Below are 23,317 nucleotides of genomic sequence, written 5' to 3' on the forward strand. Positions count from 1 at the left end.
AGCTGCTGCTGCCGCTAAGTCGTATCGGACTCTGCGACCCCATAGACGGCAGCCCACCAGGTTCCCCTGTCCCTGGGGTTCTCCAGGCAAGAACACTGAAGTGGGTTGCCATTTCCTTCTCCAATGCATGAAAGTGAAACTGAAGTCGCTCGGTCGTGTCTGACTCTTTAGCGACCCTATGGACTGCAGCCCACCAGGCTCCTCCGTCCATGGGATTTTCCAGGCAAGAGTACTGGAGTGGGGCGCCATTGCCTTCTCCGGCAATGCAGGAGACCTAGGTTCAATCCCTGGTTTGGGAAGATCCCCCGGAGAAGGGAAAGGCTACCCACTCAAGTATTCCGGCCTGGAGAATTCCATGGACTGTATAGTCCATGGGGTCGCAAAGAGTCAGACACGACTGACCGACTTTCACTTCACTTCACTTTGGAGCCCAGGTAGTGGTAGTTCTGCAGAAAACCGGGAGGAAGAAGCTCACCGGCCTCGGAACCCACGTACCGCCGGCTTAGCAAAGGGGCGTTCAGGCAGCTCCTAGCAACGCGCCCAGCGGCTACGACGCGGTGCGCCGACTAACGGCCGCGGAGGGGCACCCTAGGAAGTGTGGTTCATTCCAGCGCCCCAGACTCCCTTGGCTCTAGCAGGTGAGCGGGCTTAGGACTACAACCCCCAGGATGCTTCGCGCCTCTCCTTTCTTCCGGAGGCCGGGCGACCGAGAGATTGGCGTCCGTAGCGCTCCGAAGCTGGAGGCCTCTACTGAACCGGGCTGGAGTGGAGCCTGGACCGTCAGCTATGTCTGGGACACGTCCCAGGGGCTGCGCCTCCGAGGGGAATGGCACGTAACCGGGGGGCGGGGGGCAGGGAGCGTGGGGAGGATTTCAGGGGCTGGAAGGATCATACGCTGCGCTCGGGATCGAGATGGGCTGGGCGCGAGGACCGAGGGGATGACACCGGGAGGGCCCTAGCTAAGGGATCTTAAAACGCCTGGCACGGAGTTGGCTGTGCACAACGATGCGATGGTCCTTGTGGTCCTGAGGCCTTTGCAGCCTCCCTTAGAAATTCCCACGGTCTGCGAGGCTGGGACAGGATCACTGGGAAATGGGAGACGCTCCTAGATGTGAGGAGACAAAAACACGTTGGGTCGTGAACACTGCCATTACAGAGAAGGAGAAACTCAAGCATTCAGAGTGGCCCCTGTGCAGTAACCCCACATTAACTTTGCATTCTAATAACAGGACAGGCCGGCACCAGACAACTAGAGCTGCCCACCTCTTATTACTTTCTTCCAAGCTGTGCCAAAGGTCAGTTTGCATAACTTTTTGAGGAGCGGGCGGGAAAGAATGATAATTCTGGGGAAAACAGTTCACCACTAATGGAGTGAGTTGGATTTACAGTTAAAAGGGGAAATTTTCCACCGATAGTGAAAATACTATCAAGGAGTAACCAGCTTTCACATCCGTTCTGTGTGCTGATTGCTGCTGGGAAAGTAGACCTGAGTGTTGCCTGGAAAGGTGTATTGACCACAGAGCCAGACCCCCACCTCTTTTCTAAGATGAAAGTGAAGTCGCTCAGTGGTATCCGACTCTTTGGGACCCCAGGGACTGTAGCCTATCAGGCTCCTCCATTCGTGGGATTTTCCAAGCAAGAGAGCTGGAGTGGATTGCCATTTCCTTCTCCAGGGGATCTTCCCGACCCAGGAATCGAACCCGGGTCTCTCACATTGCAGGCAGACGCTTTACCATCTGAGCCACCAGGGAAGCCCATCTTTCCAAGTTGGAGACCTGCTATTTTCTGTATCCTCTTTCAGAATAAGGAATGAGGACCACTGCACTTTTTTCAAATAATCTCCAAGCCTCAAAAAGTTACCCAAAACACTGCCTCTCATCTGAATCACCCACCATAAGAAATTTTTAACTGATGGAAATAAGTTTTGACCTTTTGAATGAGTAAAGTGAGAGAAGGCTTTATCAATCTTTGACTCAAGCACTGTTAAAGCCAAATTGTTTGTGAGCAGACACTTTAATTTTCTTCATTAGGGAGGATGAGCCTGACAGGCAGAATTCCAGTGAGCTGGACAGCGCTGTGAAGGAGCTAGAAGCAGCCCCCAGAGCCTTGAGATGGTAAGCAGAATGCAGAGCAGTTTAGTTCAGTTGCTAAGTCGTGTCCGACTCCTTGCGACCCCATGGACTGCAGCACACCAGGCTTCCCTGTCCATCACCAATTCCCAGAGCTTACTCAAACTCAATGTCCATTGAGTCAATGATTCCATCCAACCATCTCATCTTCCCCTTCCCTTCCTGCCTTCAATTTTTCCCAGCATCAGGGTCTTTTCAAATGAGTCAGCTCTTCACATCAGGTGGCCAAAGTATTGGAGTTTCAGCTTCAGCATCAGTCCTTCCAATGAGTATTCAGGACTGATTTCCTTTAGGATTGACTGGTTGGATCTCCTTGCAGTCCAAGGGGCTCTCAAGAGTCTTCTCCAACAGCAGAGAATCAGAGCAGGTGTGTGGAAATGGGAGTCTACCCTCCCCCCTGCCTCCACCTCCAAGAGCTTGACTGCATGAAGTACTTTGGGGACTGGGTGGCCTCAAAGAAGAGTGATGATTATAGATATCAAACTTACTAATGGGACTTCTCTGGCAGGTCCAGTGGTTAAGACTCTGTGCTTCCCAATGCAGGGGGCATGAGTTCGATCCCTGGTCCAGCAAGCTGTGTAGCATGGCATAAAAGAAAAAAAGCAACTTCTTATTAAACAGTAAGCAAGCATCTCTTTTGAGCCTCTGAATATCCATCTGGAAAGCATTTTTACGTGTCTGTCACTGATACTGAACAGTCAGGGACATGGATTAGAGGAAAACATTACATCCTGGGAGGGGTTGTATGTGGCATCTGGAAATCTGGGGGAAAGGAGAGACTTCCACCCACCAGATAGCACCCAATGTGGCATCCACTGCTGGTTGGGGGTGGCCCTTTTCATGCTCTGAATGAGTCTATTCTGAGAAGCTCTAAGAAAACCATAAAGGCCGTCTGTCCCCACATGTCACTGGTGCTCCTTGTCCCCATCTTTGCAAAAGGCAAAACAATTCATTCTGCATTCTGGGTTTTAGTACACATTCACTGTCTGATCTTGTTCATGAGATTTGTTTTTCCCTTTTTAGGCACCAAAAGCCAAGAAAAGAGTGAAAGGTAAGTGGGGATGAAACATCACCCATAAGCCAAAAATAATTTCCCCGCCTTGGGTCCACATGACTTAGAAATGTCTGCCTGAATGTTCTCAGTGAATGTCTTTTCTTTTCTTTTTTTTTTTTAATATTTATTTATGCCAAGTCTTAGTTTTGACACTTGGAATCTTTAGTTGTAGGATCTAGCTAGTACCCTGGAAAATTCTATGGACAGAGGAGCCTGGAGGGCAACAAAGTCCATGGGGTCGCAAAAAATCAGATACAACGGAGCATGCAGTCACTAGTTCCCTGACCAGGGGCTGAATCCAGGTCCCCTCCCTTGGGAGCATGGAGTCTTAGCCACTGGGCCACTAGGGAAGTCCCTTGGTGTGAGTCTTGCTGTTTTCCCTGTAATCCCAAAGGTAGCTTGTGCTTTCCTACGGAACTCCCTATGCTGCCTTGCTGGCCCTCAGAGTAATTCAGAAATAAACAACAGATGGGACTCAGGGAAAAATCCTTTTTGTTGGGCTCTGTATCCAGAAGTATCCAGGTGGGGTGTCCTGGATGAGGTCTCAAGCTATGAGGCCCTAAAGGACCCTTCTCTCCTCCTGAAGTCACGGTGGCCCTTTTCCTGTTCCAGACTCCATCGATGATGTCCTTGGTGACCTCCTGGGAGAGGAGGGTAAGTGCCCCTTCCCCAGAACTGCCTGATTCAGGCTTGCTCTCTCTCTTTTATTAACTGAGATATAATTCACATAAAGTTCAGTCTTTTATAAAGTGTACAGTTCAGCGACATGTAGTATATTGACAGAAGTGTGCAGTCACCACCACAGCCGAGTTTAGAACATTCTCGTCACCTTGTAAAGAAACTCCACACCATTAGCAGTCACTGCTCACTCTCCCCTCCTGCACCCCTAGGCAGCCACTTACTTAACTTTCTTTCTCTATGAATTTGCCTTATCTTACATTAAATGGAGTCATGCAGTATGAGGCTTTTGCATCCGGCTTCCTTTCACCTTCCCCGTGTTCGAGGTTCGTCCGCACTGTAACAGTCCTCTCTCCATTCCCTTCCATGGCTGGACAATATTCCATTGTTCTATGCGCCCCATTTGTTTGGCCATTCATCAGTTGATGGATGTTTGGGTGGTTTCCACATTTCAGCTAGGCTGTTATGAATAATGCTGTTATGAACAACCATATACAAGTTTTTGTGTGGGCTTATGTGTTCGGTTCTTTCGGGTGTAAACGCAGGCGTTGAATTACGGGATTATATGATAACTCTGTGTTTAAGTTTTTGAAGAACCCCCAAACTATTTCCCACAGGAACTGTACCAGTGTACCTTCCCATCAGCAGTGTAAGAGAGTTCCAATTTCCCCACATTCTTGCCAGTAATTGTTATTTTCTTTTTCATTATATCCATCCTGGAGAAGGAAATGGCAAGCCACTCCAGTATTCTTGCCTGGGAAATCCCATGGACAGAGGAGCCTGGCAGGCTCCAGTCCGTGAGGTCACAGAAGAGTCGGACACAACTTAGCGACTAAACAAACGACAACAAATAGCCGTCTCAGTGGGTGTAAAGTTAAATCTCATTGTGATTTCAATGGGCATTTCCCTAATGACTAATGATGACTAATGACCTTGAACATCTCTTCATGTGTTTCCTGGCCATTTATATCTTTGAAGAAAGGTCTATTCAGATCTTTACCCAGTTTTCAAACTGAGTTATTTGCCTTTTTATTGCTGAGTTTGTAAGAGTTCTTTCTGTATTCTGGACACAAGTCCCTTGCCCTGTGTGTCCGTGTCTGCTGCCCTGAGAAACAGGGCTTTGGGGTCAGCAAAGCTCACCAGCCACAGCGTGGCTGAGATTCCCCCCGCCTTGGCCCAGGAGCATGCACAAAGCAAGCCCGTGGGTGATGGAGTGCGTTGTGTCCGCTTTCCTGGTCGGGGTTGGGAACAGCCTCTTGATTTGGCACCAGCTGGGTTGACTTCCTGCTTGGAAATATATGATGCCCTCCTCCATCCAGGTTTTTTAAGAGACCTGCCTCAAGGGTCAGTTTCCTTCCTCCAAAAAGGCCCCTCTCTCAGTAGGAAGATGTGGGAGACAGCTTGGTGGGCAAGGCGCAGTCCTTTCCATCTTGACTCCAGTTCTCTGTGGCCGAATCACATCTTTTATTTTCTTTTTTTCAGTGACACCACCTGAGAAGCCCGTTAAACTTACGTCACGTGCCAGAGACGCCCCAGGTGGAGCCCAGGTGCCCCCTCCCTCTGGGCCTAGACCAAAGTGAGCACATGGGGCCGCCAGGGTATCCAAGCCCCATTTCAGGCCGAATGCTCCTGCCCTTCCCTCCCTCTCCACTCACGGTGGGTCCTGCTTGTAGGGCCACGACCTTCCTGTCCTCCCTTCAACTCCAGGGCAACGGAGGATCCTGGCGGGGTGGGAAGGGAACTGAACTGGAGGTCAGAGGTTCCGGCTTCCAGTCCTGCTTACTGTGTGACCTTGGGCAATTCCTGAAGCTCTCTGAGCTTCCGTTTTCTTACCCTCGGAATAAGAGGATTGGCCTAGATGCTTGACTCTCAAATTGGTGACTCAGATTGTTCTTCTGAACTTTCCCACAGTTGTGAGAAAGAAGGAGGCACTTTGTGAGCACTCCACTCTCCACCTTCATTTTAGCCCAGATAGTTCTGTTTTTCTCTCCTACCTGTTGCTTTTAAAGGGACTGTACATTTTTAACAAACTTAAAAATCATCGCATTCGGTGACTTGTGAGATTCCATTCAGCAATTCTGTCCTTCTGGAGTCTGTCTAGGCTCACTTGGCCCCTCTAAGCTCCTTCTCCTTCCCTGAATCATCTAGTGCCCTGAGGACCGTGGGGGTGGGGTGCTGGTATAGACTCTGCTCCTTTGCAGGTCCCTCCTGGAAGACGACGCCTTCATCACCCAGGCAGGCCTGGCGGGAGCTGATGCCGAGGTGAGCCTGACCTGTTCCCTCTTCCTCACCGGCTCTGCTCACCCCCAGAGACAGTGAGACGGCTGTTGTGTCCGAGGGACTGCCCACAGAAGGCTTAGAAGTCCCCACAAAGCCAGTTTGTTCTTAAAACAGTACCCAAGGGCTGCCAAGTGGACTCAGAGCAAATCCTTTTCATTCCTCCCGGTGAGATGAGCTAGAAAGGAGAGCTCCGAGCAGCTGCTGGAGGCTCGACGGTTGCCCCTTCTTATGGCACTTCCCATAATAAACTCCACGCTGTCCGATCACGTGGAGGGAAAGTAGCTTAATCTGTTTTGTGATGGCTGTAGACTTCCTTTTGGGAGGACCCAAAAGCAGCAGCGCTTTGTGAGTGTCCACAGCTGGTCAGGTTTGACTTCATATGAGCACTGTGAGGGCAGAACCCTCCAAATTATGCTCCTCCCCCGCCCCCAGCTGTGCTCCTGCCCTAACAGGAGCCAGGTGATAAGGGTTATGCTCCTCCCGCGCCCCCAGCTGTGCTCCTGCCCTAACAGGAGCCAGGTATTAAGGGTTATGCTCCTCCCCCGCCCCCAGCTGTGCTCCTGCCCTAACAGGAGCCAGGTGATAAGGGTTATGCTCCTCCCCGCCCCCAGCTGTGCTCCTGCCCTAACAGGAGCCGGGTGATAAGGGTCCTGACTTTTGCTGGGCCTTGACCAGCATGTCTCTCCTGACCCTCCCATCATGTAGGTTTCAGACATCTCTGATGCAGACCCGCAGTCTCTGCTGCAGGCCATGAAGGTAAGGAAACAGCTTCGAGGAGATGGGCTGGGACACCATTTTACACCAAGCCTTCATTCTCCCTCTTGTTCCTTCATTTATTTATTTATGTATTCATTGGCTGCGCTTCACAGCATGTGGGATCTTAGTTCCCTGACCAGGGATCAAACCCACACCCTTCCCTGCAGTGGAAGGCAGATTCTAAACCCCTGGACCACCAGGGAAGTCCCAACCTTGGGTAACCTTAAACCCCAGGACCCTGCTGTTCTGTTTCTACTGCAAACAGCTTCAGCATTTGCTAAGCTTTTGTGAGAAGCTGCTGAAAGCAAGTTTGAGGCTCCCTCCCATTCTCACCTCGAAGCGGCAGCTGCTCATGAGGGCTGGTGGGAGCACCAGCCGGAAACCTTTCGGGCTTATCTGAGACCAACTGTGTGGAGCCTTTGGGTTTCGGCCCTGCCTCTGTCTTTCTCCTGTAACCTTGTTGGGATGGGTCCCCCACCCAAGTCCCCATCTGTTCCACATGGAAGTTGGAGGCAGCATCCTTACCAGGCTTCTCAGAGCCTGGGGGTGTTTAGCACCTGCCAGCTGAGCACCTGTGGGGATTCCTTCCTCCTTCCTGCTTTTCCAGGACCTGGATGAAATGGATGCTGACCTCTTAGGGCTGAAGCCAAGTCTAGCCTCAAACAAAAGGCCTGCAAAGGGCTCTGGGAAAGAAGAGCCGCCTAGTCCCCTTAAAATTGCCGGTGTGTTAACCGCCAATGAGAAAGGTGAGTAGGACATAGCTCCTCGAATGAGAAGACACTGGGGATGTGGGAGATGCTTAGACAGAAGGCCTTGTGCCCTATGGGTTCTCTCTGCCTGGGAGGGGGAAGACCAGGATCTCAATGTGCACCTGTGTGTTGGAGCGTTTATGGTTGGGGAGGGAGATGGGTTGAGCTTCCCACCGCCCCCACCCCCACTTCCTCAGACTCCTGGAGAATCCATTTGAGTTAAATTGCAGAATTTTATGGTAACTTTTGCATCGGCCCAACCCATGTTCCTGTTTGGAGCAACTTGTGAATAGAGGGCCGAAGGTCACTTCCAGACCGCATTTCCAGGCCAAAAGCCTGATTGAGATCCAGGGCGGTATAGACCTGTCCCACAGCTGTGTCCACGGCCACAAGCCCTCAGCCACCAGATGGAAATACACGGCAGCCCGGGGTCCCCATCACGGTGTGGCAGCATGTAGGCCAGAAGAGACCCAGGCCTGTGACCTTGGCTCCTCTTTGCTGCCTGTGATGGGAGATGCCATTCCCACCAAGAATCGACCTCCATCTCCCTCCAGCTTTGGGCATCAGTACAGGAAGTTCTCCTTGGAAGGTACCACAGGCCTTCTAGGACGCTTCAGTTTCCATGGCTCCAGTTTCAATGCTCGTTTGCCCGAGGGCTGACAGACTGTCTGTCAGATGCGGAGCAGACAGCTGGTGCCGTTGATTTTGTTCCTCACGAATTGAGGGAGGGACTAATTGTGCCCCTCTGGCTGGGATATCTGGGCACTTATTTGCCCGGACTTGGAAGCCAGGGGTCAAACTGAAGATTATAAAGCGTGAGGGAAAGTCCCTTGTCCTTCATGCACTCCCTGACATTTTACTTGCCTTCTCAAGCCTCAGGGATGTTCCTAGAATGCTGGTGCAGACAGCAGAGCCTGGGGCAGTCACGCTGGAATGCGGGCCCTGGGGCCGCTCTCCCTGCTTCCTCTCCCCTGGCCCAGTCTGCCCTGTATCGGAGCCCCGCTACCCCAGGCCCCCAGATGCCGAGCGCCTTGCATAGGTGTCAGAGCAGCTACAGCTCTCCGGTCAATAACTCCCCCAGGGCAGTACAACGCTGGTTTTCCTGAACGCGACATACAGTCTGCCCTTTGCTTCCCCTTCTGCCCGTGAGACTCAGAAGACCCCCTGGCAGGACTTCTCTCTGATGATGAGGAAGGAATCCCCAAGAAGCTGCCCTCCACGGAGACGAAAACCTCTTCCAAAAAGAACCCAGCCCCAGTCAGAGATCACGGTAGGGTGGGCTTGTTAGGTTCCTGGGGCTGCTGCAGTTGACTCACTGAACTTGCCAGTGCAGATCCAGAGACCCCACCAGGCAGGGACCAGAGGTCTTAGATCCTGGACCAAGAGGTCATCAGCCTCTGGGAAGAGGGAAGGGAGGGGGATGGGAGCGCCCAGGAGTCGGGCTGGGGGAGTCGGGTGCCAGGGTGGGACCAGACGCTGCTGTGCCTGCTGTTCCACTCAAAGGTAGAGAAACGCCCCCTCAGCCCATTCAAACCGCACAGTTGAGGACCAGAAGGCTGAGGCCACTGTGCCCTGTGTTCTGGTTCTCAGGGCCCTCTATCCCTCTAACTCCTGGGGACACTCCAGTCCGAAAGAAGGAAGAGCTGCTCTTCGACGATGGGGACGACATCATGGCCACCCTGGGGTTTGGAGACAGCCCCAAGGCAGAGAAGAGGCAGGCGGGCGACCAGTAAGGGTCCCTGGGCGTGGAGAGTGCCACCAGGGAAAAGCGAGAGGGAGGGTACAGTGTGGCCCCCCTAGGAGCCCCTGGTGCTCACAGGTACCTGCCCCTTGTCCCTTCCTGCAGGGAAGGGCCCCTCCCTGCCCGCTCCAAGCTGGATGAGCTGCTGGGTCGGGGCCCTGCTGCCAAGCTCCTAGCCCGGCCAGGCACCGGCGAGCACAGGGAGTTCAAGTTGGACAAGAAGTACCAGCGGCCACAGGGTGAGGAGGCTTGTGGGGTGGGGGCAGAGGGACAGAACAGGTTTTTACCAGGAGCCATAATAAAAAATAAGCTTTACCTCATGACACACACACATTGTATTATTCATATTTATGAACTGGGTCAAAAGTGTCAGAAAATAACCGTCACTGTGTTTAAGTCTCTGTTGTTTTTTTTTTTTGTTTATATGCTCTTTGACTCGGAGAAGGCAATGGCAACCCACTCCAGTACTCTTGCCTGGAAAATCCCAAGGACGGAGGAGCCTGGTAGGCTGCAGTCCATGGGGTCGCTAAGAGTCGGACACAACTAAGCGACTTTACTTTCACTTTTCACTTTCATGCATTGGAGAAGGAAATGGCAACCCATTCCAGTGTTCTTGCCTGGAGAATCCCAGGGACAGGGGAGCCTGGTGGGCTGCCATCTATGGGGTCGCACAGAGTTGGACACGACTGAAGCGACTTAGCAGCAGCAGCAGCAGCAGGAAATGGCATCCCACTCCAGTATTCTTGCCTGGAAAATCCCACTCGCAGAAGAGCCTGGCAGGCTACAGTCCATGGGGTCTCAAAGAGTTGGACGCGACCGAGCAACTAAGCACTTTGACGATTAAATATATCGGTTGTAACTTACTAGTTTCTCAACCTGCTAATAGGCAGCAGCTCACGGTCTGAAAGACGCTGCTCTGGCCAGTGTTGCTCTCTTCAGAGCATCGGCCCACGGCCTGTCGGCTCGAAGCCCTTGTTGGGACACACGATCTCACCCGGCCTCACCCGCAGGGGTCGGGGCCGGGCTTCTCAGGTGCTCTTTTCACAGCTCACGGTGATGTTCTGTGTGCTGAGGCTAGAGGTGTAGACCGACGCCCAGCCCCTCACTCGGCTTCCTCCGACAACGCATTCCCATCACTCGTCTTACCCATCAAGCTGCTAGCTCAGCCCTTTTCAAACCCAGCATTCTGCAGCACTCACAGGTCGACTCCACCTGCTCTAGATCATGGGTTCCTTCATTCACAGACAAAGAAGACACCTGGGGTGATGAGGACTTCACCTTTGGGGCCTACCAGCCCACCGTGGGCTCCTCCGAGGGCCGCCAGTCCCGCCGGCAGTCTGTCAGGTAAGCCTGAGGCAGAGTTGCCTGCTGAGAAAGTGGGGGCCCCCTCACCCCATCCCACCACCAGGCTTGTTTGGGAGGCACTAGAGTCCGTGGACGCCAAAGGAGGGGAGTGGCCAGTGCCCAGCAGTCCAGGCCAAGGGGTCGGGACGGCCCCCCCCAGCAGGAGTAGACCCTGGATTCTGCTCCCAGCCTCCTTGGAAGAGTAAGGAAGAGGTGGACTTGACTCAGCTGGAAGCCCTGGGGAACCGGAAACTGCTGTGACGTCAGCTGGTCTGCTTTTCCGTGAGGAACACCCAGACCCGGGGGAGCCAAAGGGAACCTCGGGCAGCAGCTTCTCAGACTCAACTCCCCGGAAGCCCGGCCCTGGGCTCTGCCTTGACCGTCCTGACAGTGGTCTCGTCCCAGTTGGCAACAAAATGTTAAGCTAGTGCATAGATTTTTCTGAATTTGGAGATTTTTTTTTCTCCCAATATATATTTTAAACTTTATATTTTGAAATAATTTCAAACTGATGGAAGAGTTGTGAGAACAACTCCCTCCTATCCTTTCTCCAGGCTCCATGGTGTTAACGTTATGTCACGTCGGCTTCCTCAGCCTCTCTTTCCATCTCAGTAACCTTGCACACGTGTGTGTCAACTCTTCCCTTAAACCTTGGAACCTGCTGCCGCCTGCCAGTTAACTCATAGAGTGAAGTGAAAGTCGCTCAGTTGTATCTGACTCTTTGTGACCGCATGGACTATATAGTCCATGGAATTCTCCATGCCAAAATACTGGAGTGGGTAGCCTTTTCCTTCTCCGGGGGATCTTCCCAAACCAGGGATCAAGCCCAGGTCTCCCACATTGCAGGCGGATTCTTTACCAGCTGAGCCACAAGAGACAATGGCCAAATGCATAAGTGAGTGACAGAATGACTATTGACGGAAAGCCTAGAAGTGCTTGACCTGGCTGACTTTTCTCTGGGTGTGTGTGCCCGTGGTTGGTCCTGTTTGCTGCAGATGGATTTGTCCCTGGTTTTCGTGACTGAATCAAGGTGTTTTGCAGACCTCACTTGGCTCGCCGTGGCTCTGGCTGAGCAGGGCCCCAGGCATCCTGACTTCTTACTGTGGGCCCCCTAGTCCCCCCAGGCAGTGAAGGGAAAGGCCCGTCAGGAGTTCTTGGGAAAGGCTGCTTGGCCTGCCTTAGACTCCCCTCTTCTCTGTCTTGAAGTAGGTTCTTAGATGGCGGCACAGACCCCAAGGGAGAAGCTGGCTCCAGGCAGAGCACCCCCGCAGCCTCCAGCCCTACCCCGCCCAGGAGGGGAGGCGCCGACTGGCTGGGTCTCAAGGACGATGGCTCGGACCTGCTCCCCAACTCCCCAGGCCGGGAGGCTCGAAGGGGTCCCCCTCCTGCGAGCCAGCATTCCGTCCCCATCAGCCACCCTGCCCCGGCTGGGCTGCCCTCCTCCTTGGGGGTAAAAGCACCCGCCGAGGGTACCGGCCCTCCTGCCAGAGGCAGCCAGGCTGCGGAACCAGGAGCATCTGAGGAGGAGGCAGACGAGGACTGGCTGAGCCACGCCCTGTCCCGGAAGAAGGCCCAAGGTCTGGCCAGAGCGGAGCGCACCTCAGCCTCTGAGGGCCAGCACTTGGCGGGGGCAGCCGGCCGGCCACGTTCCTGCAGGTAGGGCTCAGGCCGCCGTCTCTCCGGAGGGAGGACTCAGCGCCTCCGTCAGCAGCGCCCCCATTGTGCTGACTGTGGGCAGAGTGCAGTCTCTCAGCCGTGCTTCTCCCCATCTCTGGGCATGGGGAGAGTGTCTGGCTCCCCACCTTTGGGAGCTGGGGGGCTGCTGATGCTCATGCCCTGCTGCCGTGGGGCCAGGCGCTGGCCTGGTTGGGCAGGAGACCCAGGGTGCCCTCATGTGGCTCACACAGCCTTCCTGGTGCCTCCGAGCAGGGCTCTGTCCACAGCGCCCTTGGGCTGGTGGGAAACCCTGTGTCCAGTGGCTCTGCTGACCAAACTAAAGCAGGTGACACGTGGGGGATCACTTGTGCTCTTGAGGAGTGTTCGAGAAGACAGTGGCTGCCAGGGGGCTCCTGGGGGAGGCTCTGGAATGTGAGGGAGGACAGGGAGCAGCCCCAGAGTGGGCTGGGACCATCCAGAGGAAGCTCTGCAGCCAGAGCAAAGGGGAGGCGAGGTGGGCAGTTGTGTGACAGGCTGGGCATGTCACCCCACCCTGGGGTTGAGTAAGCAAGGAGGGCAGTCTGGACCGGGACCTGAAACCCAAGGGAAGGGAAAGCTTCGTCACTGGCCCCGAGAGCCAAGAACGGACAGGGAAGAGCGGACAGAGACGAGAGGAACCACGGGGCACTGGAGCCGGTGGGCGAGTGGGCAGGGCCTCAGTGGACGCTGCGGGCATGGCATGGACCAGAGCATGGCCATGGTGCCCGTGCAGGGCCACAGCTGCTCCTTAGACGTTACCAGGTGGTTGCCCCTGGGAGTGCTGCAGAAGGCCAGGGGCTCAGACCGTGAGGAGGATTCCCAAGACGGGATGGTGGCAACAGGAGGAAGGTGGAGGGGGTCGGGAAGAGGGGCGGCCTTGCAGCTTCCCTCCTGGGCTTTGTCCCAGCCCGCCCTCATCCAGCCTAACCCACACCTTCTCCTGCCTTCATACTGACAATTGCTTTCTCAGTCAGCCTGCTGCCAGCACCCAAGGGCTCGAGCCAGCAGCTGCTGGGGAGGTCCCAGGAATAGTAACACAAGGGCCATGGTCCCCACCTGCCACCTCTGGGTACGTCCAGTCCGAGGCGGGGCTGCAGGCGGGTGAGGCGCAGGGGGCCAGCCCGAGCCCCCATCCCTAGAACAGTGGGCGGTTGTGCTGGGCTCCATGTGGTCAGTGTGGTGTATGGGATCCAAGACCATGCACGAGACCCACTGAGTCAGGGGACCTGAAGCCAGATCCCCGTCCCCTTTTCCAGCTGAGACCCCACTCTTAGTAAGCTACCAGCCTTCAGGCCTTTCCAGTCTATGACTTGACCCTGGCCTTCGCCTTTCCTGCCAGACCAGCCCTCCCCTCCTCCCTGTATCCTTCACAGCAGGCTGCTCACCTTGCCTCCCCCGCCCCATGTCCACAGGTCCCCCGTGACTTGGAACAAGGCCGCCTTGGCCCTCCATGCAGGTGACCCAAAAAGGGGAAGAGCCCCTGGAGACCACTCTGGCACAGGTGTGTGTTCTGCTTTGTTTGGGAGGTTAACTCTGGGTGGAGAGGCACTGAGAGCTTCCTTCGGGGGTCCCTGCAGGCAGACGTGAAGCCAGGCTCTCCCGAGCACACGCCTAGACCTCCGGCCTCCCTGCGCCTCCTCATTTCTGTGCTCTTGATTTTTCAGAGCCTGCAGTTGTTTTCCCGAATTCCCAGGAACCCTCAGGGCCTTCTGTGCCTGTTCAGGTAGGGAGGGTGAACAAACAGGCGGGCCCATGGGGCAGTTCTCCTGTGCTTAGAAGCAGCACCTGCCAAACTGCCAGGAGGAACGCGTTGTCCTCTCAGCCGGCTCCCCTGTCTCCCCACCAGCACTCACCTGCCTCTCCCGGACAGGGTTGGGTGCTCACTTGCCGGCACCAGTGGAGAACTGAGGTGGCCCCCAGGCAGAGGCAGCTGAGAATGCTTCACTCAGAGTGCAGGGCTCAGCTGTCCTGCTGCTCCATCCAGAAAACCTCCTCCACTGCCGTCCTCCCACCGCCCACACTGCCCAGGTGCAATAGCACCTGTGACCCCCAGCCCTGAGCAGGCCTGGCCCCACAGGAGCACCTGTGGAGTGCTTCCCGGGAATCCGGAAGCGCCTCTGCGATGGTGGGTGGGTAGTGGGCAGCCTGCAGGACCCAGAGCATCACTCTGCATTGGAACTTCAGGCCTGACATCAGGGCCGGGGTCACCACCTTCTGTTGTAGCTGGAATTCTGCAGGGACCCACTGTTTATGTGGAACCCCTGCTGGGAGGATGTTGTTCTGAGGGCATGGGGGAGACTCATTTTCCCCAACCTGACCTGAGAGGGGAGGACGGGGACCATATGACCCTCCAGGTCTCATCCTTGGCCTCTGGGTGTCATGACCCTGTCCCTGTCTCCAGCCACAGGTCAGGCGCAGAGCCTGGCAGGTCAGAGGTGAGCTCCGCTGGGGTCCTGTCCCCTACCTGATGGGGCACGTCTCTCCCCCTCTCCTCCAGTCCCTGGCCCGGAGCCTGCTACCCGGCTCCGAGTACCAGCAGCAGCTCCTGGCGGCACAGGCTGAGCTTCAGAGTGGCACCGCTGAGCTCCAGGCCACCCTCCTGCAGAGTCAGGCCCGGCTGGCAGAGCTCGAGGCCCAGGTGAGGGGCAGAGGGGCAGTGGCTTCCAGGGCAGGGCTAGTGGGACGGCTTCCCCAGGCAGCCTGAGGGACTCTCCACTCCATCCCCTCCCTCCATGCCATGGCCCAGGTGCGGAAGCTGGAACTGGAGCGGACCCAGCACAAGCTGCTGCTGGAGAGTTTGCAGCAGCGGCACCAGGCAGACCTGGAGCTCATCGAGTGTGCTCACAGGTACCCGGCTCCTCCAGCCCGGGCTGCCCCTGGCTCAGGGCCAGCCCCAGCTCGGGTGCCCTAGGGCCCTCTGGCCTCCCCTTCTGAGCCTCACGGTTGGGTGTTCTGTTGGCAGGAGCCGAGTCAAGGTGCTAGAAACATTGTACCAGCAACGGGAAGAGCGGCTGCGGAGAGAGAACGAGGAGCTGTCTGCCCAGTATCTGTCACACTGCCAGGAGGCCGAGCAGGCCCGCGCTGAACTCACAGCCCAGCACCAGCGGCGCTTGGCGGCCGCCACACAGGAGAAAGACCAGGAGATGGAGCGGCTCCGGGAGCTGCAGCGGTGAGGAGGTGCCGGGGGCCGGCTTCAGGGCTCCCAGAGGAAGCCAATTGCCCTGAGACCCCAAGCCGTGGGCTCAGCAGCCTCTGTACCAAGGCTTGACCGCTTGCTTCCAGATGAGGACTAAGAACTGAGGCCCACCTCCCTGACCCATCTCACGTACCCTCCCACCCCTGGTGGGGATGCCCCCCACTCCTTCAGAGTAGCGAGGGCATCCCGGCAGGGCCCAAGGTCACTGGCTATTCAAGCAGGGCCTGGCAGCAGCAAGCAACCCAAGCACTAATTAAGCACAGGTGAACCAACCCATCAGCCGGACCACTCGAAGCTAGTGACTGCATCAGCCCTGGAAAAGGTTGTGCCTGGCCTGTGGATCTGATTGCCTTTCCAAAGGAGAGCAGAACTAAAGAAAAGGCACATGAGGGGGTCGGCCAAGGTGGGCTGAGTCGGCCTTTCCCCACGGCTCAGATTGGCTAGACACGAAAGGCTTGTCGGGCCCCCGTCAGGTGTCCTTGGCTGAATAACAAGGAATCTTCCCCCAGAGAGAGGATGTGGCATCGAGGCAGCAAGACGGATAAGAAGACGTAGGAGCCAGGGAAACGGAGGCAGTGCCTGGTGCCGGGGAGGAGAGGCCACAGAGCACGGACCGTCCAGAGCAGCCCCCTCCCGGACGGAGCCACCCAGGGTGTTCACTGCGCTGCCCTCCCCCCGACCCCATCCCCTAGGGCCTCCATCCTGGAGATGCGCAAGGACCACGAGGAGCAGTTGCAGCGGCTGAAGCTGCTGAAGGACCGGGAGATCGACGCCGTGACCAGCGCCACCTCCCACACACGGTAGGCTCGCCATCAGGCTCTGCTCCCCCAGCAGGGCGGGGCTGGAGGACCAGGCCTTCATGACCCAAGCCCCGCCCCCTGCACCCCAGGTCCCTGAACGGCATCATCGAGCAGATGGAGACGTTCTCCAGCAGCCTGCACGAGCTGTCCTCCCGCCTGGAGGCCTCACACCTCAGCACCTCCCAGGAGCGGGAGCTGGGGATCCAGCAGCAGGACAAGCAGCTCCAAGGTACTGGGGCCCCGGGCTCCTCCGTCCTGTCCCTGCCGACGGGAAGGCAGGTGGGTGGGCAGTGAGCACCCTGTGGGCCACCTCCAGCGCTGCAGGAGAGGCTGAGCCAGCAGCAGCGGGACATGGAGGAAGAGCGGAGTCGGCTCCAGGAGGTCATCGGGAAAATGGAGGCACGCCTGGGCGAGCAGAGCCGGCTGCTGGAGCAGGTAGGGCCCATCCTCCTGCCCCTGCTTCGGGGCCTGTCTACCCGGCACTGGGCAGCTGTACTCTGCCCTGGCCTCCTCGGTGCTTTTCTTTGTCTCTTCTGCCCCTTCCTGCCTTTGCAGGGACTCCGACCTCCCCAGCCTCCAGAAGTGCCCCCAGCCCACCCCGTCCAGCCCCTACCTGCTCATCACTGATGCCATCACTGATGTGCCTTTGGGAGAAATGCTCTTGTCTCCTGAGCTGTCTTTAAACTTCCTTCATCTCTTGCATCTATAAGAGCAGGCTTTGTGCTTTTAAAAAATCATGCCCTTTTGTGCTTGTTTCAGCAGCACATGTGCTAAAATTGGAATGACATAGACAAGATTAGCATGGCCCAGTGCAAGGACAGGCAAATTGGATATAATCTAATAAGTGGTGAAAACAATTGGCTGCACTTGTGGGAAAAAAACAACTCCCATTGACCCCTACCAAACAAAAAAGCAATTCCTGAGAGAATTGATACAGTAAATATTTGATGAATTCAGAAATAGTAATAACCTTTTCTTTTTTTGTACAAAGTTCTAAGATGATACTTTTCATTGAAAAAATGAAAATAACTGGCAACAGTAAAGAAAAATTATCTAGTAGCCCGAGGTAGCCACTGATGACATCACAGATACCCTATAGACCTGTCAGTATGTGGACACAGATGTTTTTATATCCTGAACCATGTTTATTCAGCCCTGTCAGCGCTTGACTCAGTGCCTGCCTCAAACCAGTCCCCAGGCTCCTTCCCATTTTTACCGCTCAGGAAAGGCGGTGTTTGTGGCATAGCGTGGGAAAAGCCAGATGAGGGTGGTTTGCCCAGCTCCCCGAGGAGCATTCAGGCCTGTCTTGGGAGCTGGTGGAGCCTCCAGGGGCTGGAGCGCTCAGCCCTGACCCTGCCGGGCCTGCAGGAACGCTGGCGGGTGCATGCCGAGCAGTCCAAGGCCGAGGCGGCACAGCGCGCTCTGGAGGAGCAGAGGAAGGTCATGGTCCAGCAGATAGCCATGGAGCGGGAGGAGCTGGAGAGGGCCAAGGTGAGTCCAGATGCACCACGTTTGGCTGCGTCCCTGCCATCAGGCCCAGGGATGCTCACCGGGGCCCTCGCCCCCTCGCCCCAGAGTGCCTTGCTGGAGGAGCAGAAGTCCGTCATGCACAAGTGTGGGGAGGAGCGGCGGCGCCTGGCGGCCGAGTGGGCCGAGTTCTTCGCCCAACAGAAGCTGAGTAAGGAGCGGGCCGAGCGCGAGGCGGAGCGGGCGCTGCAGGTGGACACCCAGCGGGAGGGCACACTCATCAGCCTGGCCAAGGTAGGACCCAGAGCCTCCCGGACGGTGGGAACCCCGCACAGCCCTGCCTCTCTCCCCACCCTGGCCCTCACAGTCTGATCCTCCTCAGGATGGTCAGCTTCAGAAAGCACGCAGCGGTAATGAGTCACCACTGCAGAATTGAAACAACCACAATCATCATAGTAACAACTTGCTTTTACTGCTTCTTTATACTCATTTGCTCTTTTAATCCTCATCACGTTCCCATGACTTAGATATTATAGAAATGAAGAAATGGATTCAGAGAAATTGAGCCTGGGGTTTGGCCCCAGGTCTCCCGCCACCTCCTCCCAGAGTCAGGGTGGAGTTCAGCCCCAGCAATGAGGCAGGGTGACCTGTGGGTCCCCAGAGCCCAGTTCAACTCCAGGAAGGAGAATGCAGCCAGGCTTTGCCATCTCCAGGAGCAGGCAGAGCTGAAGATCAGGGCCAGTGAGCTCCGGGCCAAAGAGGACCAGCTGGCAGCCGAGAGGGAGGCCCTCGAGCGGGAGCGGCAGGAGCTGCGTCTAGAGAAGGAGAGGGTCAGTGCCGCTGCCCAACGCATCAGGCTGCGTGCGGAGGAGGTGGAGAACATGAGCCAGGTGCCACGGTGCAGCCGGGGGGTGGGGGGCGGCATGCTGACCTCTGCCAGCCCAGCTGACCCAGCCGGGCTCCCCACAGGTGGCCTCGAAGAAGTACGAGGATGGGGAGCGGGCCCTGCGTGACGCCCGGCAGCTGCAGTCCGAGCAGCAGGCCCGGCTGCAGCTGGTGCAGGAGCAGCAAGAGCGGCTGCGGCAGCAGGAGCACCACATGCACCAGGCAAGGCGCCTCCCAGAGGCTCTGCCCCCAGGACCCCTCCCCAGGACCCCTCCCCCACCTTCTGCCCTCACTGCGGTGTCCTCTCTGGGCCCGGGACAGGAGCATCTGAGTCTGGCCCAGCAGCGGCTGCAGCTGGATCGTGTCCGACAGGACCTGCCCTCCAGCCCAGTGGGGCTGCTCTCCAGGGCCCAGGATCCCGCAGCCTCCGGCCTGAGTGGTAAGTAACTCCGGGAGGAGGGGACATCGGCTCAGCCCGCCCACTGGGCAAAGCATGCCAGCCACATCCTGCCCAGCCTCCTGTGTGCTCAATATAGGAGGCAGCTGAGTTTGTTTTTTTAAAACCTAAGTTAGTTATTTTTATTTCATTTTTTTTTTTTTTTTAAATTTTGGCTCTGGTGGGTCTTTGTGACAGCACACAGGCTTAGTTGACCCGTGGTATGTGGGATCGTCCTGGACCAGGGATGGAGCCCATGTCCCCCGAATTGGAAGGCAGATTCTTGACCACTGGACCACCAGGGAAGTCCGCAGCTTAAAGTCATCTTGTTATTTCTTTTTTTATGCTAGTGATGCATGTTATAGAAAAATAGGTCAAAAATAGAAGAAGGGAAACTAGTTTTTAAAATATTTCCCTCAGGACTTCCCTGGCAGCCCAGTGTCCAAGACTCCAAGCTCCCAGTGCAGGGGGCCGGGGTTGAAACCATGGTCAGGGAGCTAGATCCCATGTTCTGCAAATAAGACTCAGCACAGCCAAATAAGTTTTAAAATGGACCATGCTTATATTAAAAAAAATACCTTCAACCCACTCTCTAGAACCACTTTATAAACATTTTGGTGCATAATATTCTAGACTGTTGTGTATATGTTTTTAAAAACAAAATTGAGTTCTTGAGGCGCTAGCCCATACCCCCTTTGCCTGGTAAAGAAATAAAGTTACTCTTTCTCCTCCATTAAAAAAAAAGAGATTGCATCATAGATTGTTTTGTACCTTTATTTTTTCCATTCAGAAATATTCAGATGGAACATATTTCATGTCAGTAATTACACATTTAACTCTTAATCCACATAATTTTCATTATGAGTTGTCCTATATTTTTACTAATTTCCTACTGATTTTTTGTTGTTGTTGTTAAGGTAACTAGTACTTCAGTGGCAATCTTTGTATAATACATACATCTCTCCCCGATTATTTCCCTCAAATAAACTTTCAGAATTGGACTTAGCAGCTGAGATCCCATGAGCATTTTCCGAGGCTTTTGAAAGCTGGATGTGCCCGGAAGGTCGGTCGGGTCGCACCCACCCGCAGTGGTGAGAAGGCCCCAGGATCCAGCTGTGGCTGTCCTGGTCTCCCGCCACGCTGCCCTCTGATCCCGCCCTCCTCTGCCTTTCAGCCACGGTGGCACCTGCGCCCGCCGTTCCTTGGTGCAGCCAACCGCCGGTCAGCCTGGGTCCCTCACACCTCTACGCCAAGCTGGTGCTGCTGAAACACACAGCTGAGCAGGTAAGCGTCCTGGAGCAGAGGCCACCCAGGCCCACCCGCTGCCCCTGGACTCAGGGCTCCTCGTGTTCACAGTGGGGACAAGAAGCTCAGGCAGAGGAGGGAGAGCACAGCCTGGCCCCGGGGAGGGCCGAGCCCACCCCACTCCCGGCGGAGAGCAGCACGGCAGGTAAAGGCCAGGCCTCGCAGACGCTCGTGGTGTCACTGAGGGTGCCTTTCCTACCCGCCAGGCTCTGCGCTGAGCCTTGTGAGCCTCCCCTCGCACAGCCCTCCCTGGCAGGTACTGTAATTTTCTCCAGTCTGCAGACAGGCCGAGCGGGCCCATGTCATGTGCTGACACGTGGCCTCCCCCGGAGGGAGAGCTGGTGCGTTCCCTGCCCTACCCCCTCGGATCCAGAGCCAGGCAGAGCCAGGACGTCAGCCAGGAGAGGACTGATCGATCCGCTGACCCCCAGGGTCCCCTCACGCCCAGTCCAGCAATCCACATCCCTGTCCACAGAAGCCGGTGCAGGAGGGAGCCGGAGGGCGATTGCTCACCCAGCTCTGCCTTTCAGGACCGCGACTTTCTGGAGAATGAACAGTTCTTCCTGGAGACCCTGAAGAAAGCCTCCTACAACATGGCGTCCCACTCAGCCTGAAGGCTCAGTTGCCTCCTCACCAGAGGCTTCAGACCCTGCAACAGACCCTTTGGCCGCCAGCTCATAGCAGGGGTGCCTGGGAGAGCCCCTCAATGCCCAGGGCCTAATTACAGCTCTTCCTGTGGACAGGGTGCCGGCGGGTTCTTTGCGAGCCCTCCAGCCCATGGCTGAGGCAGGTGGGTGCGCCCAGGCCTCTCAGACACCCCAGGAGGCAGCAGCCTCTGGGGAGATGCCGTCCTGAGGGCAGGCAGCCCCACGACACTGTCAGCGGCAGCTGTGGATCTGCTATCCACAGACTTCTACCTCAGGACCCAGGGTCTGACTGGGCTCTGTGGGCCCCTCAGCCCATGGATGGTTTTAGAATCTTTTCATCTGGGCCTCTCCTGAGGCCGGGGGCTTCTCTACCCCCTTGCCACAAGGAATGGCCGACAGAGAGCATGGGGTCTCCCCGCTTTGGGGATGTAGAGTCAGGCCACACATGTTACAGGGCCTTCTGGCCTCCTGGCTGACGAGGTGGGGGTGCTGCAGGGACAAGGAAGGCGCCGTGCCTGGTGCTTTTACCTCGAGTTCTGACGTGCTCTTGGGGCTCAGCCAGCCCGTCCTGCTCTCAGGCTGGCACACAAAACCTGCGTCTTGTTCCCAGCTGCCAGGGCAGCCAGCTCACTGGCACAGACCCTGGGCTCATCGGCTTCTTCTGATACACTCCCCAGAGGGTGACGGGGTGCGGGGAAGGATGGAAGGCTTTTCTCCGTGCTGTTCACTGGCCGCAGAAGCCCGGCGGTGGGAATGAAGATGACAGAGCAAGCCCCTGTCTGGGAGTATACAGAGCGCTGGGGAACGGAAGGGGCCGCACCCTGGCTGCTGCCCGAGGTGGGGGGCTTTGCCCTTCTCCATGTACAGACAGTGGGCCAAGGCCTTCTAGAGGGGCACCAGGAGAGGGCTGAGGGGGTTGGTAGTTGTCTGCTGCAGACCCAAGGACTCAACTAATAAAATCGCAGTTATCAGAACTTCCCTGACAGTCTAGTGGTTAAGACCTGGCACTTCTACCGGAGGATGCGCAGGTTTGATCCCTGGTTGGGGAAAAAGAAAAATCAGCAGTTACCTCAAGAGCAGCTTCTCTCACCTCCCATCAGAGAGAACTGTCCGAGGAGCAGGAAGGTGGAGGAGGGCAGTGCCGAGGGGATCGTGAGGGCCCAGGGGCGTCTCTGCTCTTTGAGATCAGCCTCCAGCAGGATCTTGTGTTATTTACAACCTTCTTCCTGGACCCACTGAACTGCTATATCCTTCATGACTGGGTTTGTAGAATTTGCCACGGCTCATCAGAGTTGGAACCTATTTTTCAGAAATGTTTGTTCTGTAGGGCTGTTATTTGCTCTAAAACTGACTGGCTGGGACCCTCCAGCCGCCCCTGCTCTCCTGGCTGGACCGCAGGCCAGAGGAGGTTGTGATTACCACCCTTACTTCACAGATGAAGGGACTGAGACTCAGAGGTTAAATAACCTGCTCAAGGCGGCAGCAAACAGCCAGACCTGGGTTTGAGCTGTCCTTGGGCAGTTTCCAAAGCCCAGGGCCCTCAGCCATATCACAGCTGCCTCCTAGAAAAGTGTGCTGTATCCAGAGCTTTTGTGAAGTAGAAGATCCCCTACTGCTGCTGGGGGTGGTGCCCACACCCAGGAGGGGAGCATCCATGTGCTATTCAAAGCCTTGTTGAAGCTTGGGAATTCAGTCCTCTCAACACTCTTAATGAGTTCCCACCTGTGTGGTGAGCTGGGGGCGTGGCCTAAGGTTGGGCGTGGCCTAGGAGAAGCTGGCATTTAAGCAAGCACTTGACAGATAGATACATGGGTGATCACAGGAGGGGATCACATATGATGACATGTTGGAGGCTGTGCAGAAGCCCACAGTGAAGAGCTTAGAATTAGGGGGCAGTTGATGAGGCTCTGAATACCTTGTTAAAGTTTGAGCTTTTACCTCCAGGGCAATGGGTATGCAATGAAGGATTTAAAACAGCATGGAACCATACTTGTGGGTTTTTTAAATTAATTTTTTGACTGTGCTGCTGAGTCTTCATTGCTGCGTGCAGGTTTTTCTCTGCTGTGGTTCATGGGCTTCTCCCTGCGGTGGCTCCTCTTGTTGCGGAGCCTGGGCTCTAGGGCGCAGGCTTAGTGGTTGTGGTACACAGGCTGAG

At 55.9% G+C, this 23,317-nt stretch overlaps 1 protein-coding gene and 1 non-coding gene across 2 annotated transcripts; both read left to right on the top strand.

Annotated features, from left to right (window-relative positions):
* Positions 1 to 1,229: 1,229 nt before the first annotated feature.
* On the top strand, positions 1,230 to 22,136 carry FBF1 (Fas binding factor 1). The gene is made up of 31 exons (XM_061389888.1): positions 1,230 to 1,295; positions 2,031 to 2,114; positions 3,153 to 3,180; positions 3,796 to 3,837; positions 5,344 to 5,437; positions 6,063 to 6,123; positions 6,847 to 6,897; positions 7,505 to 7,619; positions 8,161 to 8,235; positions 8,797 to 8,916; positions 9,237 to 9,375; positions 9,493 to 9,626; positions 10,632 to 10,731; positions 11,938 to 12,387; positions 12,661 to 12,733; positions 13,179 to 13,495; positions 13,839 to 13,927; positions 14,091 to 14,149; positions 14,924 to 15,064; positions 15,173 to 15,273; positions 15,389 to 15,595; positions 16,315 to 16,422; positions 16,512 to 16,651; positions 16,739 to 16,857; positions 17,791 to 17,913; positions 17,998 to 18,183; positions 18,603 to 18,779; positions 18,859 to 18,996; positions 19,096 to 19,213; positions 20,385 to 20,494; positions 21,046 to 22,136. Exons 2-31 carry the CDS (start codon positions 2,112 to 2,114, stop codon positions 21,127 to 21,129), a joined length of 3,702 nt encoding a protein of 1,233 aa, XP_061245872.1. The 5' UTR covers positions 1,230 to 1,295; positions 2,031 to 2,111; the 3' UTR covers positions 21,130 to 22,136.
* Positions 17,169 to 17,271, top strand: LOC133233105 (U6 spliceosomal RNA). The gene has a single exon (XR_009731584.1). It is a non-coding gene; the product is annotated as a U6 spliceosomal RNA (small nuclear RNA).
* Positions 22,137 to 23,317: the final 1,181 nt, after the last annotated feature.

This window comes from Bos javanicus, chromosome 19, assembly GCF_032452875.1.
Source record: "Bos javanicus breed banteng chromosome 19, ARS-OSU_banteng_1.0, whole genome shotgun sequence".
In the NCBI taxonomy this organism is placed as follows: Eukaryota; Metazoa; Chordata; class Mammalia; order Artiodactyla; family Bovidae; genus Bos; species Bos javanicus.

Excerpts from the sequence above, each read along its gene's own strand:
- FBF1 (XM_061389888.1), top strand. Across the intron at positions 16,423-16,511 it reads AGCGCCACCTCCCACACACG|GTCCCTGAACGGCATCATCG; the intron begins GTAGGCTCGCCA and ends CCTGCACCCCAG. Across the intron at positions 16,858-17,790 it reads AGAGCCGGCTGCTGGAGCAG|GAACGCTGGCGGGTGCATGC; the intron begins GTAGGGCCCATC and ends CCGGGCCTGCAG.